The sequence below is a fragment of the Polypterus senegalus genome, chromosome 12 (genome assembly GCF_016835505.1).
Source record: "Polypterus senegalus isolate Bchr_013 chromosome 12, ASM1683550v1, whole genome shotgun sequence".
In the NCBI taxonomy this organism is placed as follows: Eukaryota; Metazoa; Chordata; class Cladistia; order Polypteriformes; family Polypteridae; genus Polypterus; species Polypterus senegalus.
Genome location: NC_053165.1, coordinates 69,784,334 through 69,800,717, shown reverse-complemented (window position 1 = coordinate 69,800,717; position 16,384 = coordinate 69,784,334). Strand labels below are relative to the sequence as shown.

General features: G+C 39.1%; 1 protein-coding gene and 1 long non-coding RNA gene across 2 annotated transcripts in view; one reads left to right on the top strand and one right to left on the bottom strand.

Moving 5' to 3' along the window:
* The window catches only part of LOC120540940, a 57,479-nt gene extending 45,055 nt beyond the window's left edge, over positions 1-12,424 (bottom strand). Inside the window, exons 1-2 of the long non-coding RNA XR_005635900.1 lie at positions 11,917-12,424; positions 10,514-10,614 (exon numbers count right to left, since the gene is read on the bottom strand). This is a non-coding gene — a long non-coding RNA (uncharacterized LOC120540940). The remainder of the gene's footprint in view (positions 1-10,513; positions 10,615-11,916) is intronic.
* upb1 (ureidopropionase, beta) overlaps positions 1-15,814 on the top strand; it is a 35,454-nt gene extending 19,640 nt beyond the window's left edge. The window contains exons 6-10 of the mRNA XM_039772136.1: positions 754-923; positions 3,031-3,112; positions 3,688-3,730; positions 5,377-5,531; positions 15,650-15,814. Coding sequence (XP_039628070.1) covers positions 754-923; positions 3,031-3,112; positions 3,688-3,730; positions 5,377-5,531; positions 15,650-15,733 — 534 coding nt within the window. The 3' untranslated portion in view covers positions 15,734-15,814. The remainder of the gene's footprint in view (positions 1-753; positions 924-3,030; positions 3,113-3,687; positions 3,731-5,376; positions 5,532-15,649) is intronic.
* Positions 15,815-16,384: the final 570 nt, after the last annotated feature.

Below are 16,384 nucleotides of genomic sequence, written 5' to 3'. Positions count from 1 at the left end.
AAGAAGAAGGCCGCTAGTGTGGAGACAAGAAGAGCTGCTCAGGAAGGGGCAAGCGCAACAACCTCTGAGCAAACGAATGCTGAATGTACAGAGAAAGAGCATGAAAACTATAAGTCAAGTGTAATTCAATGCACGTTATCGTGCAGTGTGCTGTTACTGGTCTATTCTATTTGTTAAAAGACAACTGTGAGTGGGTGTTCATCAGGCAAGAGGTATCTTCAGTATGGCACTAAACGTAAGTTTCACAAATCTTCTCTAACGGAGGGAGTGTCAGGCTGGCATATATTTAATGTCTTTTCCTGCCACTGTACCTTTCTCTCTGTGACTTTCTTGTGTCCTGTGCTAATCACTTGCTGCCTTTGCACATGTAAAAACCTCTTTAATTTTTCCATATTTTAACATTGTCTTGTTTTGCTATTTTATGTTTTGAATTGTTGACAGTTTGTAGGTCTATACACACAAGATGTAATTCTTTATATCAAGCAGATGTTTGCCATTGCTCTAATTTTTCTGTCATATTGCACTCAATCTTTAAGACTCACATTTCACTTTTATGTTTTTACATAATATTTTAATCAGCCAGGGGCCAAGGTCTAAAAGATTATTTCAAGCTTTTGGGAAATCAGTTAATATCTTTGGAACCCTTTCAAACCAAAAATGACTCTGCGGCTACATTCTGCAATGAATGAGCAATCAGACCATCTGTATTCAGAATTCAGTAGTAATTAAGAATTTGTTTTCTGTATTATATAGTCTACCTACTACATGGAAGGAAACACTGGTCACCGAGTTTTCCAGACAGCATTCGGGAAGATTGCTGTGAATATCTGCTATGGAAGGCATCACCCTCTTAACTGGCTCCTCTATAGTTTAAATGGGGCTGAAATTATCTTTAACCCATCTGCCACGGTTGGTGAGCTCAGGTAGGGTCACAATACAGGAATTTATGTTATAAATCATTTAAGACTTGCATGGTTTAGGTAATCCTCTAGTGACTTTTGTTTGCTGTCAAGCCTTAACATGCTGAATAGCTTTGAATGTGTATGGGTCAACACCATTTCTAAATGTCACTGTCTTCCAATAGTGTCAAAGCATCTGAAATAAGGAGGTCATGTTTATATTAAGGACATGATGTACTGTAAGCAGCAAAAGGAAAGTAACATACAAAAACATGTATCCATACGAAAACAGGGACATAACTGGATTTTTATGTAAAATCTTTGGGCAAAGTTTATTGAAATTCTAAACAATTTAGAAAGAGTGCAAAAATCTGCCCATCTTTAGAATTTTTGAACATATATCTCATTAGGTAGAGAGCTCAATTAATGAAATGGCTTCCCTTAATAACCTGGGATTAAATTTCAATAAAACTAAAAACCAAGGGGTGTGTGTTAAGCCTAGCAAATGAACTTTCTCAACATAATGTATCAATGGCTATGTTTAAGGTGGTGGAGAACTCGTCACCACTTTTTCCCAGGATGAAGGATTGCCTTGTAGGAACTGGTCTGGTGGAAAGTGCACTGGTAGAAATAACATTGCCTGTGCCAACTTACCCATCACTGGTATAGACATTCTGCTCCAGTACTGTGAATGGAGCCCTAGATAGAACTGCTTACAAGTCACCGATATGAGCCCATGGTACAGGAAGATAATGGGAATAAATCCAGAACTACTCCATACTATTAGATGGCAGCTGAGGAACACAAAACAGTATACTTGGGCCTTTTCTCCTTCACTGAAAATACATATACTGCAATTTGGAGTGCAGGATTGTAAGGATATACGGGGTAACTAGATGGGGCTCTAGAAGTATGGTTCTTGACCCTGGAAATGTCTCAGGGCTTGACCCCGAAGTAATTCCTGTTTGGGGTGTTAAAGACTTTTCTGGCCACCAGTATGGAAAATGTGGAGTCAAGTAAAAGATGAACAAAGGTTCATCTGACCAGAGTGAAAGAAACCATAAAAGAAGTTGAAGGAGAATTAGTTGTAAGTAGACAAGAAATGTGGGCAAGGACACCATTCACCCCACAACATAATCAGGCTTCAAGCTACAGTTTAAATGGGCCAAAAACATTTAATCTTTTGGTATTTTCATTATTTTTGTGCATTGTGTCTCCCAAAGTCTTGTGTCTTTTGTTTTTAATTGCCTTTAACTATCTTTGCTCATTCCGCGTTCAAGGCCTGCTCCGGATGACTCTCTGCTGGCTATACAGCACCCTAACATGGAAAGCTAACACACCCATTACTGTCAAGAAAGCTCACCAAGAGCTGAGACAGTTAAGGTTTGGAATGTCAAAGAAAGACATTCCCTTTCAAATCTGTGACTGGCAGTATTTTATTTGTTTATGGTAATAAAGTATGCCAACTACAAGAAACAGGTAGAAAGGTGGTGTATGCAATCCTTCAAAAATCAAAGGATGAACACCCCCCCTTTCCACCCATGCGTTCACTCTTCTTTTCTAGTCAGAAACCTAAACCCCTAAAAGTCTTATCTGACCTATGACACTCTGCTTATTCTCTGTTCACTTTGCTTCCATCTAATAAATGGCACAGGTCTATTTTACTGCAAGTTTGTGATGGATATGTTTATCACTTTAATCTTCAGTACCTGATGCTGTTTTACATTCATTATGTACATGGATTCTTAGAAATGTTTGAGAAATAATTACTGTTGTCCTTATGTTCCACATTTGTTCAGGTTTCACCTAAACAGATTCTGTGAAATTGTTCCAGTACAGTCAACTATTAAAGTTATATAATATGACTCCTACATTCCTAAAAAAGAATCATAAATGACCTAAACTGATGGAGAATTCTTGACCTGGATAGAACTAAATGAATAAATCCAGAAAAGGCCATTACAAATTTCAAGGATTCTAGCTTCAGAAAAAGGAATATTCACAGTATGGTTCAGAGTACCTGATCTACAAGATGCTTTATAAGGCAGTAATGGATTTGTATTCAAACTTACTGTACATGTTTTGAAATGATATGTGCTAAAATTATTTGTTTGTACTGATTGTATTACAGTGAACCAATGTGGCCCATTGAAGCAAGAAATGCTGCAATTGCTAACCACTGTTTCACCTGTGCAATAAACAGAGTTGGCACGGTAGGCATTTTCATCGCTTTTCTGATAGTCATCTGACCATCTAAAGTAAAAAATATGATACCAGCCAAAACTGCACTTTGCTTTACTTCCCTTTAAGAACACAGCAATTGATTTATTAATCATTCCCTCGCGGAGATATGACTGTGGTTAATGCTGAACTTGGGTTTAGTTCTTGGGACAGTGAATATGTGTGCTCCTTGTTTTTGTGTATGATTTCCACCCAAACTCCAAAAATGTGTATGTTAGGGTAACTGGTGACAACAGTGAGCCACAGCATAACCTGAAAGCAGTGTGCCCCAGGGTGAAACATCCATGTAGCATATTATTAATCAGTATAGCAGTGTGTCTATAGATTGTGAATAGATACAGATCACCTCCTGGTCCCTAGAGCTGTAATGCAGATGTGGTCCCACAGTACAGCCAAGCTGCCCTCTGGTTGTTTGTTTTTCTGATTACAATTATTAAAGATAGACAAACATGCTGTCTTTTGTGATCCCTGAATATTTTTCTTGAAAGATGAGGTGTGTATCTTTTAATTTCAAAAATGGCTCCATTGTGTGTGTTTTATGTTATAGGAGACCTTTAAAAATGAGTTTACCTCGGGAGATGGCAAGAAAGGTAAGCATTTTACTATTAAGTGATTACAATAATACTTTAATGATGTGCATTTGGGATCATTAGGATAAGTCATTATCCCATTACTCATTGTAGATTCAATGATATGTGTAGGAAAAAGTACATAATCCCTTTGTTATTTCCAGACTCTTTCAAGTCAATGTAAATTTCTGAAGAGTTTAGTGATTTCATGACATTTCACATTAAACAAACATTATCTACAGCTGGGATGAAAGACCCCCTGGATGTGTTTGCTAATGTCAACCTGAGTCAAACGGATCCACCATATTCTCTAGGTTTGACAAACCACAATGTAAAGGGGTCATGGTCTGCTGTGATGCCAACCAGCTGGCCAGCTAGATCTAGTTGGATTCACTGTTACATGAAGTGCTGGTTTAGGAACCATATTTCTCATGCAGATGTTTGGGATGTGCTTGTTCTCAGGAGTTGGGCATGTCTTTGGAGACTTGAAAGTCATGGACTTAGTGTCTCCTTTGTTGAGAAAGCAGCATAAATTATCCAATAATATACAGCAGACTAAACGTGCATAAAAATGGTAGCTTGTCAAGTTTTCTTACAGTTATGCCTTACGCTCATGAGGGAGATGAGACAGTGCAACAACTTAGTAAACAAACCAATTTCCCAATGGTTTATTGTAAACACTTATTCCGAGGGGTAGAATTTTTTTTGTTGTGTCTGTTAACCAATTTTCATGCATTTAGTTCACTTTAATTGTTGTTGAGGATACATGCCAAATTTTCAGATTTTGAAATGTATTTCTTTATACAGTCAGTCAGTGTCCAACCTAACCCTAACACAGGGTCATGGGAGTCTGCTGGAGCCAATCCCAACCAGCACAGGGCACAAGGCAGGAACCAATCCTGGGCAGGGTGCCAACCCACTGCAGGACACACACAAACACACCCATACACCAGGGCCAATTTAGAATCGCCAATCTACCTAACCTGCATGTCTTTGGATTGTGGGAGGAAACCGGAGTGCCCCGAGGAAACCCACGCAGACACGGGGAGAACATGCAAACTCCACGCAGGGAACACCCGGGAAGTGAACCTGGGTCTCCTAACTGCGAGGCAGCAGCGCTACCCACTGCGCCACCGTGCCGCCCGCTTTATACATTATAACACAAATTATTTCATTATATAGTTAATTTACTCTTATAAAAATATAGTTTATATGTCACAGCTGTAATCCCTGGCAATGAAAGTGTATTAAGGAATAAAAAAAATAAATATTGTTTATGTCCTGACTATATACAAACACTGACATGGTAAATAAAAAAGCAAAGAGGAAAAGGTAACAGATCAATGTATACAAGAGTGGAATTAACATTGACAATATTTGTAAATGTTATTCTGTAGAATAAATAAATCAGTTAAAATGTACCAAAGTCACAGTTTTTTTAAAGATTGTTTTTGCTTTTATTCAGTATTCCATTGATAGTGAATTTTGTTGAATGGTTGGCTGTTGCTGTTATTGTGTATCATTCTACATACGTGGAGTTATTTATCAGTGTTAACTAATATTGTATATCAAGAACACAAAATAGTAGAAAAGTATTAAATAACAATATTGCTTTGGAAAGTGTTACTACTCAAAAGTATTGCAAAGCATTTTTTTTTATTTTCCAGCCCACCATGAATTTGGCCATTTCTATGGCTCAAGCTATGTGGCAGCTCCGGATGGCAGTCGTACCCCTGGCTTGTCACGCACTCGCGATGGTCTCCTTGTTGCTGAATTAGATCTGAACCTTAACAGACAGATTAGTGATAAATGGAGCTTTAAAGTAAGTCTCTTTTGCAATGGTATTTACATTTCTTAAGTTTTTGTTTTTAACTTTGTTAACTTTGGGAGAGAGGGGTTGGGGATTAGTGGTGTGGCGCTCCCAATATCTACCCAAAAGGACGAAGGTCCAAGTCTTTAGAGCCCTGGTGCTTCTTGTTTTGCTATATGGTTGCGAGACATGGACGCTATCCAGTGACCTGAGATGAAGACTGGACTCCTTCATGTGTCTCTTCAGAGAATCCTTGGGTACCGCTGGTTTGACTTTGTGTTGCTAATGGAGTCCCCAATGAGGCACATTACCTGCATTGTGAGGGAGCGTCAGTTACGGCACTACTGCCATGTGGCGCCTGTCCCAGAGGGTGATCAGGCTCATAAGATCCTCATTGTTGGGGACCCGAGTGGCTGGGGTCGCCCATGTAACACCTGGCTGCAGCAGATAGAGGGTCACTTCCGGAGGGTGGGACTGGACCATACGTCTGTCTGGGGGGTTGCAAACCGGGATCCCGAGTTGTTTCGCCATGCAGAGGGTGTGGCAATGCACTGTACCAGTTCAGGCTCTCCAACCTGAATTGACTTTGTACTTTCTTACACATATTTCTAATTGATCTTAACTGAAGAAGTATTTCTTTTTTACTGCATGAGTTAATTGTACAATAGCATAATTGTTTCATCTTTGCATATAAATTAATGAAAAGGCATAATTTTAAGCTAGTTAAACATTTAGACTTTTGTGTGAACGTCACACATTCACAATCAGAACTGTACAGTATGTGTATGGAAAAAATTAACGAGCCACATATCTGAAATGAGCTCCTTGTGGACCTTCCTATCTTAACATTCTTTTGAATATATTGAATCATTTAGTAGTCTGTCACTGCTCAAATGGCTTGCACTCCTGAAACATTTTTATTTGGTTTCGATATTAAATTAAACTATTTTTCAAATTTAATCAGGTTCCTCGGCTCACAGGAACATTTGATTGAAGAGGGAAGCTTGTATTTTCTGTTATTAATATTCCAAACTTTTTTTTTTTTAATCTGTAGCTTGGATTTTGTATCATTTAAGCTTTCCTCCGAAATGCCAATTTTTAAATATCATAAAAACCTCACTGATGTACTATGCTTTTAATATTGTATTGCAATTTTTCACATCACGTTCCCCAAAACATATTTTTTGCATGTCGAAAACCCCAACAGACTAGCTCTATCACCTATATTTAGCTGTCTTTCATGCTAACAATAGAAACGTAGTTCAGCATATTTTTACTTTTGCTTATCAACTCAGGAAATAAACAGCAAATAGAAAGATATAAAAATCTTGTTAGTCACTTCCATGTGGAATTTCTATATTAAATGTCAGGCAGCAATATGTAGTTGCCTTATGCTTGTTTTTTGAAATGTAAACAGAAAGTATTGAGTTACTTTTGAAATGACACAAAAGGAAAAAATGTGCCAACGCACAAAATTTTAGCAGCCACAGGAAGGAGCTCTTTTTGATGTTGTTATTTATTTAGCAGATGTTTTTCACCTTGACTACTTACAAAAAAAGCGGTCTACGTCAGTGTTTGACAAAAAAGAACTAAGTTAACAGGCAACATAGTACAAAACTTACTGTACTGAAGTTAGTCCTAGATGATGAAGTGGCAATATAAAGTAAGCAAAGCTCTTTGTTGATAGCATCAGAAATAATTGTAGATACACAGAAAAAACAGAGAGATTGACAACTCAAGAAATCCCAAGGTGCTCTCTGAAATAATAGATGACAGCAAGTAAAGTCTGAGCATACACTTTTATATTATATGGATTTAGTACTAGGGTGTTGTACTGTGTTAGCCATTATGAATGTAGTGAAAAGCCAAGCAAAATGACCCCTTTTATTGGCTAACTAAAAAGATTACAATGCAAGCTTTCGAGGCAACTCGGGCCCCTTCTTCAGCCAAGATATAATCCATCTGGTTGATGGATTGATTGATGACATCTTGCCTGAAGAAGGGGCCCGAGTTGCCTCGAAAGCTTGCATATTGTAATCTTTTTAGTTAGCCAATAAAAGGGGTCATTTTGCTTGGCTTTTCTCTACATATTATATGGAGTTAGTGGACAGCCGTTTTCTAGGCACTTTCAAAAGCAAAAGGGAAGATGATTCCATGAAGGTGTGTAAAACAGGATTTGACATTAAATGGGTTTCAAATGGCACTGCACACACACACATACACACACACATGTACATATACACTGCTAGCTACCCCTATTGCACAGGCTTTCGACTTTCAGAAGCTTGTCTTTCGATTCTGTTGTGGCTTTTGGTCTGCCAGACCTTTTCCTCTAAGTAGTTTTCAAGTTCCTTTTTGATAGTACAGACGTTCCTAAGTTCAGTTATGTGGTATCACTGTGGCTGCAGGTTTTCAATCCATCCACTTTCACAAATAAATGACTCATGACGCCTAAATAATGTAATTGTTGATTAATCTTTTTCTTCTCCTATTTTGCATTCAAAAATATATGCTAGAATATTTCTCTCTATTATAAAAAAAATCTTGCGACAGGATGTGATCTTTGGAAGAGAGATCTTTTGAAGAGAGACAGAGAGACACAATCATGTCCCGTGATAGACGTCCCAAGCACTGCACGAAATGCAGATCAGATTTCACATTTCACATGCAGCAACATGGAACAAGCAGCAAGCCAGTATCTGATCGAGCAAAGAAAAGGTAAAAAAAAAATATATATATATAATTGTTTCCCATTGTATCACCATTTAAGAGGGGTTTCGGGAGAGCGACTGCGTCTCCTTGGGGTGCGTTCAGCCCCCTCTTCACAATAACATGTAGCACTGGTGGGTATGGTTGACGAGCGAAGTGCGCAGGGGGCAAAGCCCCCTAGTACTTCTAAATAAAAATCATAAATGTGCATTTTGCCATACCTTTATATGTTAACTTTCTTTCACCATATTCTTTTTAGCTCACCTTTTCCAGTGGAGTTGACTCCCTTAATTGTATCCAAATACTGATGATTAGTGATGAACAGCACATACGCTGGTGCAGATGACACTGAATACTAAAGGAAAGCAGCTACTTCAGTATAAACTTTACTTGTAAGCTATTAATAAGAAAAGGCTTAAATGACCAGAACATAAAAATAGCAAAATCTTAATAAGCAAGAAAAAGAACGATTCATGTTTTTTACATCCCCCTGAAAATTTAGTGAACTCATTTTGAAAATTCTGGATTGACGCAAAAAGGGCAGAAACTGGGAAAAATAACAGCTTGATTAATAATAAGAGCAAAAGTGAAAGGTGGTTGGGATGAACACTTAGAATTACAGTCATCTGCTGGACTGAACTTGAGGACCACTTAGTTAATCCTTTTATCACTAATTAGCACACAAATGAGTGTAACATGGGTGGCACGGTGGGTAGCGCTGCTGCCTCACAGTTAGCTCTGTTACAGAATATGATTTACAAATGGCATAGCAAAATGCTCTTGGAAATGGTGTACCAAGTATACATTTTAACATCTCAACATTACCACCTGCCAGAAATGTTAACATAAATGATCACACACTAAAGAACGTCTGTGTGCTGCCTCACAGTTAGGAGACCCAGATTCGCTTCCCGGGTCCCCGGGTTTGCATGTTCTCCCCGTGTCTGTGTGGGTTTCCTCCCACTGTCCAAAGACCTGCAGGTTAGGTGCATTGGCGATCCTAAATTGTCCCGTGTGTGTGTGCTTGGTGTGTGTGTGTGTGTGTGCACGTGCACGCACCCTGCGGTACGCTGGCACCCTGCCCGGTATTTGTTTCCTGCCTTGCGCCCTGTGTGGGCTGGGATTGGCTCCAGCAGACCCCTATGACCCTGTAGCTAGGAAATAGCGGGTTGGACAATGACTGACTGACTGACTGACTGAATGTAACATTGCTGGCTCTGCTTTAACTTTCAGCGTCACCTGTGTCAGCACTGCTCATCACTAATTGTCAGTATTTGGATCTAATTTAAGCAGCAAACTCTACAGACATAAGGTGCAAGAAAGCTAAGGGTTTTAAAACTATGACAAAGAAAACATGTCTGACATTTTTTGACATTTACAAAATATGTTTTGGCGAACATGATATGAAAAATGCAATTTTTACGTTTCTAAATGCAAATATATTTGAGTATGTTTCTGAGTGCAGAATAAGTAAAGAAGAAAGACTAGCTAAAATAATTAGATTCATGAGATTTAAGAGTGACCCACGACAAGTGAAATGGCTTGAATAAAAGGCTGTAGCCACAGTGGTACACCAGGCCTAAACCTGGGAACCCCTGATGTAGGAAACTGCGCTCCTTAGCTTTCTTGGCAGTTTCTTTAAAGGACAGGCCTTCACTTTGAAGGGTTATAATAGTTTGTCTGTATTTGTTAATTGCTCTCTTCTCACCATTATAATAGCAGTAAACATTACCATATTGTGCAAGTAAAGCTTCAGAGGGTGTAGCAACACACTTTGTTCCAACCCCGCTTTAATACGACAGAGGGTTTGTAAGTAATCAACCAAAATTGGGACACCAGTAGAAATTGTGCACATCAGCTTTTAAAGCTTCAGTAACTTCCATTGCAGCAAGAAATCTGTAACTTGTTAACCCATTCATTACTTGTCCTCTGACTAAGGCCTTTTTGTATAACTCTGAACATGACATTACATTACATTGTTCTCCAGTTTTTGGTAACATAAACATTTTTTTAACCTCTGTCAATTTTAACGCACACCTTTGTAGCATTTTAGGTTATTAACTGGACTTGAGCTGCTTACAGTTCAATAAATATTATTATTTTTTATTTTTCAAGCCACCACTTTAAAACTTTTTGAGATATTCACTCAGGCTCTGATAAGTATTTTGAACCTATACGTAAAGAATGGTAGCAACATTTTTCCCACACTCAGATCAGATTGAAAATGTACATAATGAAGTAATATGTGATGCCAGCAAAGCAAGAAACGTCAAAAGGATACTTACAGAGAAGTTCCAACTTTCTGCTTATCCTTTTTGTTACGCAGGTCACATTGGCACAAATGTGAAGTAAGCCTTCAAACCAACATTCTTCTTCATCAGCTTTGCTGTCAGGATGAAATTTTACAAAGTTGTTAATTTTTGCTTTTATTCAAACCTCATCAACCAGTACTTCAAAATATAAATGACAAATGGGTAAAATTAAAACTATGGTGGATCATTACTTGACTTCTGTAGGTCGTGGATTATTTTACAAAGATTACCGCAACTATGAATTTTTTATGTGCAGGATTCACAATTAAAATGAAAGCGTACTTGCTTACTCGAGGCTTAATTGTGTATGAGGATGCACCAGGCACACAATCCTTGAGTGCTCTATTTGATAAAATCAAGCTAACTTTATTGTCATATAGTACAATACAATAAAACTTATACCTGCATGTCTACTCTGAATAGGGGGCATATATATAATAAAAAAATAAATACAAAGGTATCTCTCACTGTCTTGAGGTAAAAGGACAAACTGGATCTAACCAGAACAGAAGAAGAGGAGCAAGGCCCAGAAGATAAGCACATCAGAGTATGTAGTTTCCGAAAAACACGCCTTACAGGTCTTCAGTTAACTTCTTTCTTTAAATAAATGCCAAATCCCTGAGTCATCTAAAACACAGAAAAGATCATTCTGGGATATTGGCCTTAAAGGCAGAGATTCAAAGAATAAGCAATATGAGAAACTGGCAAATAAAGAGAGAAGGTTAAAATAGGCAAAGGACCATAGATACTGGAGAGAAGATGTCTGGGAAAGTGAATTACAGGGCCACCATCCTGGAGTCAACTGTTGCAGATGACATTGCGGGTTAGGTGTGTAGAAGAAAGTGAAGAAGTCAAATGGGGACCTGTCAAGCATTTTGTTTCTCCCACACTCTGATGTCCTTACCCTCGTATGTAGTTGTCTATCACGAACTTCTCCTTCTTTTTCTATACTGGTTAGATCCAGTTTGGCCTATTCTCTCAAGACAGTAATAAGACCCCTTTGTATGAAATCTTCAGTTTTGTGGCAATCTGTCATGTGCAATGGTTTTCTTGAGAAAGCTGTTTCATTGTGGCAAGTTTTGAACTCAGAAATGAACTTTAGGAATGCCAGTCCGTTCCAACTCAAGCGAACAGAGTAACAGATTTCAGTGGTGCTAATGCAGTTAGAAAGGTTTCTCTTATGACCAATTAGCATATAACGAGGCTGATTAGAACACTGAAGAAATGGCTGCTGGTAATTTTTTTTTTAAATCTGCGGGAATAAAAAAAAAGCATGAATATTTCGGGGTGACCTCAAGCTTTTCACAAGTAGTGTATATAAAAACAACCAGCAAAAAACCAAAATCTAATTCGCCATTGTGGTCTTCGCATCCTACCTGCTTAGTTTGTTTCATCTGAAGATCTTTTAAAATCCCGGAGAGTTAAAAAAGATGACAAATCGTTGTAGCTTCACTACCGTTTGAACGGACGTTGATGTCGTCCATTTGACAGCGAAGGCGGGAGAAAAAAAGGCGGGGTTTCGTACTGGGGGAACGCCACAGCAAACGTCAAAGACGCCGCGAGAAAGGCGGGCCTAGTCAACCCGCTTTATTGTTACGCTATTTAAATATCATTTACCTGGCCAGTCAATTAACACGAGCTATACTGTTGCAAGATTTCAAAAAATGCGTATAAAATAACAGAGTGCAGAGACCCGGTTAGCTTACACTTGAAGCCATCGCAACAAAAGGTCGTGTCGATACATTCACCTCCGCTCACGCCTCGCTCGATGGCGTGCGCGAGTGGGCGTGGTCATAGGCGTGTCGATACATTCACCTCCGCTCCGGCCTCGCTCGATGGCGTGCCCCCCCCAGTGGGCGTGGTCACAGACGTAAGGGCGGGGCTCCCGAGCTCTTAATTTGAGTTTTTGCTGCTTGAATCCACTGTAGTTGCTGTCGCACGCTTGATGATCTTTAGGTTAGAGTAGATACAGCTACAAATATTTCCCGAGTGACAGGCTGCTTCTGTATTTTTGTGTTTCTATTACAACAACAAGCTAACAATACATTTTATACATAGGTGTTCTCCAAACCTCATAATGCAATTCAGCGTCACGTTGTCTGTTAAATCAGCACTGGGGACAGAGCAATGAAGCGGTGCGGCCAGGAATAACACAGTTAAAGTGCCGGCTGCTGCAGATGTCGTCCATGTTGCGATTGATCGTTCTCCCGGTTTCTGCACCCCACCTAAATTCCCATTGTTTCGCTAGTCAGGACCGCTAGTCAGTCTTTATAAGGAAATATATATGGTGATGTAAGAGGCGGAAAAGGGAAGAACCTTTGCAACCGCAAATCGGACGACACCCGCAGCAGCCCGCGCCTTGACTGCGTTATTACCCGCCGCGCTGCCAGGAGAGGGCACCTATAGGATCAGGTCAGTCTAATAATATAAAAAAGTAGGAATGTAATAATTTAACAATCAAATGGTTAACAGTAAACCTGGTGTTATAATTCAGTAGTGCAATAATCCATATTAATTTACTAAAGGAGGATGCGAAAACACAACGCGCAGGTGCCTCACAGTCACCCAGTTTACAGACCGGAATTCCAGTTACTTTGTAAAAAAAAAACCGAATACAGTAGTTATATTTAACTTTCAGACCGACATACCAGTTAACTTTGTAAGAAATAAATATATCTGTCAATAAGGTGCAAAGTGTCCCGCCTCAGCTTCCGAAATGTATTTATTTGAAAAGCTCCATAGAGAAAGGAAAATGATCTGAAACCCCATTTGGATCCCAACAGCAGATCTTTGAATAGTCCTAAACGCCAGTGGACGTGGTGTCTGCGTTCACCCTTGGAAAGTAAAAATAAAGTTACTTTGAATTTTTAAAACACTTTTACAAAACGTATTTCAGTCTTATGCATGTACGTGCCAACACAAACATCATGCCGATCGGTCCATATCTTATTGCTACTGTATTAGTTGTTAATGGGCAGCAAAGGATACTCCAGTATATAGTCGGACTGGCAATGCAGGTACCTAGTGTTATGATTAGCCCAATAACTCTGATAACTGTGCCTCAAAAATTGGTTTAAAAATTGCCACAAACATGGCCTTGCATTGTTTGCTTAGCTATACATATTATTTTGTAGACTATATTTCCTTTATGTGGTTCCCACCTGAAAGAGCCGCAGTTCAGGAATTTTGAAAGTTGGACGCCCCTCCATCTAAAACCTGTAACATTAAATGACTGAGACAGAAACATTTGAGAACGCATTGAATGGTTCAATAGCGCCATCTGCTGGGTTACTATGAAATAGCAAACATTTATCAATCCACAAAAAAAAACCACACACAATGGGTCTGTATGTTAATATATAGTATAGTAACGGTTGAAATGAATAATTGTGGTGATTAATCAGATATTTGAAGTCCCAAATGCTAGTACCAAGAGTAAGGAGGGTGGAAGTAAAGGAGGCACTGAAGAGAATGAAAACTGGAAAGGTGACAGTACAAGATGAAAAACCAGCAGGAGGGACTAGATGTCCTGTGGGATCTAATGCTGAATATTTATGAACAGGAAAGAATGTCGGAGAAGTGGAGGAAAAGTGTGATTGTACTCATTTACAAGGAGAAAGGCAATATTCAGGAATATGGGAACAAGAGAGGAATAAAGCTGATGTCACATAATGAATATTTGGAAAAGGGTTATAAAGAGAAGGTTTAGGGAAGAGACCCACCATAGAGTGGTTTTCTGCTAGGGACAGTAAAAACTGATGTAGTCGTTGCATTTAGACATCTGATAGAGAAGGACTGAGAAAAACATAAAGGTTTGCATATGGTGTTTATTGATTTGGAGCAGGCTTATGGTAGAGTGCCACATCAAGCAGTCTGGGGTCCATGAAAGAGTAAGGAGCACCAGATAAGTATGTGAGGATTGTCCAGGATTAGGTAAGAGGGAGTGATGACTAGGGTTGGGATAACACACAAGATCCCAGTGAGAATAGGTGTGCCATAGGGATCTTCTCTTAAGTCCTTACATCTTTGATCTGGCTATGGATTGACTCTTGGGATAAAAGACCAATCTCCACGGGGCAGGCTTTTTCCTGATGACATTATTGTTTTGCTACACCAAAAAAGAGGAAGTGTAGAAGAAGTTGGAAGATAGAGGTCTGAAGATAAATAGGAAGAAGGCAGAATACTTGAGGTTTAATGATGATCAGGATACAGATGTTAGCCTGCAGGGAGAGCTACTGAAAAGAGTGGATACATTTAAATATCTAGGAGTAGTGGTGGCCAAAGATGGAAAATTAAATGCAGAGATAACCCACAGAGTGCAGTGTGGATGGAAAAATTGGAAGAATGAATCAGGAGAATTGTGTGATGAAAGAAATAAGGAAAAGGTTAAGGGAAAGGTTTTAAAGACCATGGTAGGATCAGCAATGATGTATGCAGCGGACACATGGGCAGTTGTGATGGATGTGTAACATTACAAAAAAGGACAGTAGAGTAATGTGACAATCAGAGGAACAACAAACTGGGAGAGATGTCTAACAAAGTACAGGAATGTAGGTTGAGGTGGTATGGACAATGAAGAGACAATGAATATGTCAGCAAGAAAAATGCTGGGTATACTGTAGAAGTACTGGGTAATAGAAAGCGAGACACCCCAAAGCGGAGGTGGATGGAAAAAGTAAAAGAAGTTTCAAAGAAGAAAAAGTGTTTGATTGGGGAGGGGGTGCAGGACCGAGCAGTATGGAGGAGGTTAATCAAGGACATAGATCTTTCAGAGAAGTGGAAAAAGATGAAGAGAAAGAAAAAGAACTGCGATAGTCAACCAATTTAATACACTGTCCTGTAGATCAGTGGAAGAGTCGCCTTTTTATACCAGGGTTGCAACAATTCTATAACAAATATACAGGAAAATGCTACCATGGAAATACATATGAATCTTTTTACATACAGCCCAAAGATATCCCATCACAACACTTCATTGAAGACGCTGTGTAAAGTGGGCCATAACTACTAATTACATTTGTAGAATTGTTTATGAAACAAAAGACTGAGCCTTCCCAGGAATACAGAGAGATGCATGATGGTAATTACCTGTTATTTCTTTCCCTGCAGATGACTGGCAGATACGAGATGTATGCAGAGGAACTTAAGGCAGCTGTTCAACATGACTTCCAACCTAATATTATAAAAGAGTGACTGGAGGCAGTATGCATATTCTTAGAATAAACGGTTGTCTGCATTAATAAAAATTGCAATTCTTTTTCCAAAGCATCCTTATCCCTGTCATTCTCCAAATTATTTGCATCTATTCAATGCCAAAGTAGTACGACACCTGGTATTTTCCTACAACTTGTAGAATGGTTTAGCATTGGGTTTCTAATAATTTAACTGCCGTACCACAATGGTAAATGCACCATGTGTTTTTTGGTATGTTCCTGCTGATTGCTAAACTGTTAGTACTGATATGCATTAAAGACCCACAACTCACGGATCTACTCAAATTATGTTAAGTCAGCCAGTAATGGTCATGTGCTGTGCACTCTAGGCTGCTTCAGCAGAACGTCAAAGCCTGGGATAGCATGGTGAATAGTCCTGCTGCCTCACATCTCTTTCATTAAGAAGAATTTGTGTTGGAATCCCAGCACGGTCACTGTCCGTGCTGACCCTACATGTTCTCCCTAACTCAGTGTGGCATTTTCTCCCATACAATTATGCATAGCTCTTGATGTATCAATTGATATCTCTGAATTGCCTCAGTATTAATTAATGGTAGTCAACATCTTGAAAATGCTCCGTGTTTAGGGTTAGGGACAGATGTCATGGCCAGCTGGATCAAAGTACACAACT